The 4248-nt window shown below is 47.5% G+C and overlaps 1 protein-coding gene across 1 annotated transcript; it reads right to left on the bottom strand.

Annotated features, from left to right (window-relative positions):
* Window positions 1-1665: 1665 nt before the first annotated feature.
* Window positions 1666-3262, bottom strand: lbx1a (ladybird homeobox 1a). Its single transcript, XM_056610246.1, has 2 exons — window positions 2941-3262; window positions 1666-2192 (listed from the first exon to the last, which is right to left on the bottom strand). The coding sequence occupies exons 1-2, from the start codon at window positions 3260-3262 to the stop codon at window positions 1666-1668; spliced, it is 849 nt and encodes a 282-aa protein (XP_056466221.1).
* Between the last annotated feature and the right edge of the window lie 986 nt (window positions 3263-4248).

The raw sequence follows: 4248 nt of genomic DNA, 5'->3' as shown, positions 1-4248 counted from the left end.
TCACTCTCTGTGGTTGGTTTATTTTTATATGTTTTATTTTTATTATGATAATCAAAATGTATGTGTTTTTCACATTGTTATTATCATATTATTTTATCTATGAGTTTTTGTCGCTTAGAAATACATTAATAAACGCTCTTCGATGTTCCTAAATAAATATAATACACGCAGCCCGAGGCCTATAGTTTTCTTCTGTAAATCATAGACATAAACGTTTTTTTGATCGTTTTGAAATCAAATAATTGTCATACAATATTTGGAAATACAATTTTATTTTACATTCCATATGTATAGCCTAAATTACAATTTATACAATTTAACGTATTGTTCAGGCTCCGAAAAGGCACTTATGCCGCTTTTCCACTGCATGGTACCAGCTCGACACGACTCGACTCGACTCGACTCAGCTCGCCTTTTTTGCGTTTCCACCGCGATCTAGTACCTCAAGTGGCTGCTTTTTCTAGTACCGCCTCGCTCTAGGTTCCAAGCGGCTGAGCCGATGCTAAAAGGTGACGTTGGCAGACGGCCGGCCACTGATTGGCCAGAGAGTGTGACGAAGTCATGAGAGCGACATGGCAACCATGCTGGTAACGATAGAACAGCCATAGTAGCGCCGCAGCCAACATATTCCACTTCTTCAACATGCCAGCTAATAATACGAACACGAATACCATCGCATCGATGTACTCCATTGTTGTTATGTGGGTTCTGTCCATGTGTGGGTTACGTAGGTGTTGTTTGCGTCGCGTACAAAAATACGTCACGGCCCTTTCGCACAGACGACCCCGCCCACGTCCCGGAGGTACTATTTGCGGTGGAAAAGCACCCGCGCTGCTACCGTGTCGAGTTGTGTCGAGTCGTGTCGTGTCGAGTCGAGCTACATCTGATAAGATATTATATCTAGAAAATAATGCCAAGGCGATTTAGATTCACGTTCTGATACTTCATCGGTTAAAAAAAGAAAGATCATAGGGTGATTAAATAAAATTAAACATGCAGCACCATAATCTTTGTGATAGTATTTTAAAATGTGTGTGTGCGTGTGTGTGTGTGTGTGTGTGTGTGTGTGTGTGTGTGTGTGTGTGTGTGTGTGTGTGTGTGTGTGTGTGTGTGTGTGTGTGTGTGTGTGTGAGTGTGTTTGCGTGGTGTGTGTGTGTGTGTGTGTGTGTGTGTGTGTGTGTGTGCGTGTGTGTGTGTGTGTGTGTGTGTGTGTGTGTGTGTGTGTGTGTGTGTGTGTGTGTGTGTGTGTGCGTGCGTGCGTGTGTGTGTGTGTGTGTGTGTGGTGTGTGTGTGTGTGTGTGTGTGTGTGTGTGTGTGTGTGTGTGTGTGTGTGTGTGTGTGTGTGTGTGTGTGTGTGTGTGTGAGAGGTAAATGTGGGACTTGTATGCATGTGTATTTTGACATAGGCCGGCCTACATATATTCTTTTTAAAAAAACGGAGGCTTCCCTTGAATCCCAACATATGAATAAAATGCAACATAACAAAATGACCCCTGCTATATGACACCACTGTATTACAAATTAAGCTTAATTTTATGTTATGGCAACACGGCGGTCCGTGCGTAATGCGTTATGCGTTAATTCCTCATCCACATCGTACAGTTTATTTTGCCTGCGAAGTCTTGCATTACTGGGGCACTTCATCGGGTGAGTCTCGTGCACCAGCTAGTCGTCCACCTCGATCTCCTCGTCCTCGTCCTCCGAGCCGCACTTGACGCTCGAGCCATCCGTGCACGGCGACGCGGCGGGCGACGAGGACGCCGTCAGTAGGTGGTTCGTGTCCGACGTGTCGCGTTCCAGGTTCGATCGCGGCGAGGAAGAGGAGGACGAGTCCATCTCGCTGTGGTTCTGCAGCGGCGACGCGCCGTTGGCTGCGCATTTCTCCAGCTCCGCCAGTTTGGCGAGCTTCTCGAAGGCCACCACACCGACCGCCTTCGCCGACTCCACGTCCGCCTTCATCTCTTCAAGATCCCGCTTGAGCTTGGCGCGGCGGTTCTGGAACCAGGTGATGACCTGCGCGTTGGTGAGACCCAACTGCTGGGCGATCTGGTCGCGGTCCGCCGGGCTCAGGTACTTCTGGTACAAGAAGCGCTTCTCCAGCTCGTAGATCTGGTGGTTGGTGAAGGCCGTGCGCGACTTTCGTCGCTTTTTGGGAGTATTCCGCTGGCCGAACAGCGTCAGTCCGTCCCTACCTGTGAGAGAGGTTATGTCAGTCCTCGTGTGTGCATGGATTCATTTATAAAAAAAATGTGAATGCTTGCTTTTTTGCAGTCTTGGCAAAACAGCAACAAACACAATAACAACATTCACAACAACAACAACAACAACAACAACATCAACAAGAACAACCACAAGAACAACAACAATCCCAACCATAACAACAAGGCGTATTTTACGGGTTTAATCGTACTTTAGCTCAGCAGGTATTATTATCATCAGCCATGCCTAAATTGTGATTTGTAAGAAGGCATACATTTTCCTTTTCCAGTATTTCCGTTCTTCAGCATGTAGCTATACCTCTACTGGTTATCATTATTTACTACGTGTCATTGTTGTAGTTATTTTAGTGGCTCCGTGGAGAAAAGGCATATAAATGATGTTTCACCCCAACAAAAGCTCTGTGTATTTAAGGCCTGTAGGCTACAAAAGCTTTTGCCCTATGTCTATATATATCTCCAGCAAGGCCTATATCATAAAGCTTAAATCAACGTCAAAACAAAAAAATATATAACCACGTTTTTTATTAAACGATCCCCAAATTCCAGACACAATCTTTTCCAATATTTCCACCACAGACGCTTCTAAATCCTTCGAAAATGGGGGAATTAATATTTCTCCAGCAGTGTCCTCGCGCAGAAAAAAACAACAAAAGAATGACAACAATAACACAACAAACATCAAAACAGAGCAGAGGGATGTTATCTCCCCGCGGCTTCCTACCCTCGGCGGCTTGCAGAACGCTGACCTCCAGCCCCTTGAACGTCTTACTGGCCAGCTCCTCCAGCGCGCACAGCGGGGACGTCTGGCTCAGCAGGGCCCGGCCGGACAGCCCGTGGCCCGCAGTCTTCTCGCACGAGATGAGGTGGGCCGCGCCGCAGATGGAGTAGCTCCGTTTCACCGCCGGTTTGCTCAGGATGTCCTCGATACTGAACGGAGTGAGCGGCTTGTTGGAGTTGGCCGGCGGCGGGAGGTGGTCCAGCGGACTGCGTCTCCGCTCCTCCAGCACCGCGGGGGAACATTTGACGTCGTCTTTCGAGGTCATGGTTTCCTGACTACCACTTTCTTATTTCTCAGCGTAAACCGGTCAATGCCAAACGCGAAAAGAGCAAAGAGTCACGCAGCCAGGTAGGCCGGCTTTATATTTTTCTTTAAAGTTAGAAAGAGACCAGGGGCGAAGCAAGTACAAATCCAGTGGATCACAGGAGCCCGTGCAATCGCATGTCGGCTGCTTTGCAACTAGAACCCGAGGAAACTATGTTGAGTTCCCGTGAAGTCCCCGAGCTACTGATCCACTCTGTCTGGCCGACGCAGCCGTCAAAAGCCCAACATAACTGGCCGACGGTGATTCACCGAAAGCGGCAACCTATTGGCCACCCCTAACTGACTGCTATCACTGACAGGGAGGCAATCAATTACACCAAGATCTCTCTCTCCATCCCTCTCTCTATCTCTCTCATTCTCTCTATAACACACACACACACACACACACACACACACACACACACACACACACACACACACACACACACACACACACACACACACACACACACACACACACACACACACACACACACACACACACACACACACACACACACACACACACACACACACCGTATCTCTCTCCCTCTCTCTCTCTCTCTCTCTCTCTCTCTCTCTCTCTCTCTCTCTCTCTCTCTCTCTCTCTCTCTCTCTCTCTCTCTCTCTCTCTCTCTCTCTCTCTCTCTCTCTCTCTCTCTCTCTCTCTCTCTCTCTCTCTCTTAGATGCACTCTCTCCTTCCCTCTATCAACATACACACACTCTCTAACACTTTCTCTCTCTTCCCAAGTCTGTCTTCTGCTCGTCTGTTGTTCTTGTTCTTTCACTCTCGGTAAATATGAGCGGGTCCCGAGCGCGAGCAGCGGTAATTAGAGGGCGCGAGGAGGGGAGGAGGAGTTCAATTAAAAGAAGACAAGCACTTCCGACTTAGCCAAAATAACAAATAATTTAAAAGATAACCATTTCTAAAAAGATAACCATTTCTT

This window comes from Gadus chalcogrammus, chromosome 15 (assembly GCF_026213295.1).
Source record: "Gadus chalcogrammus isolate NIFS_2021 chromosome 15, NIFS_Gcha_1.0, whole genome shotgun sequence".
NCBI lineage: Eukaryota > Metazoa > Chordata > Actinopteri > Gadiformes > Gadidae > Gadus > Gadus chalcogrammus.
Note: the sequence above shows the minus strand (reverse complement) of the source record. Positions and strands in the feature narration are given on the sequence as shown.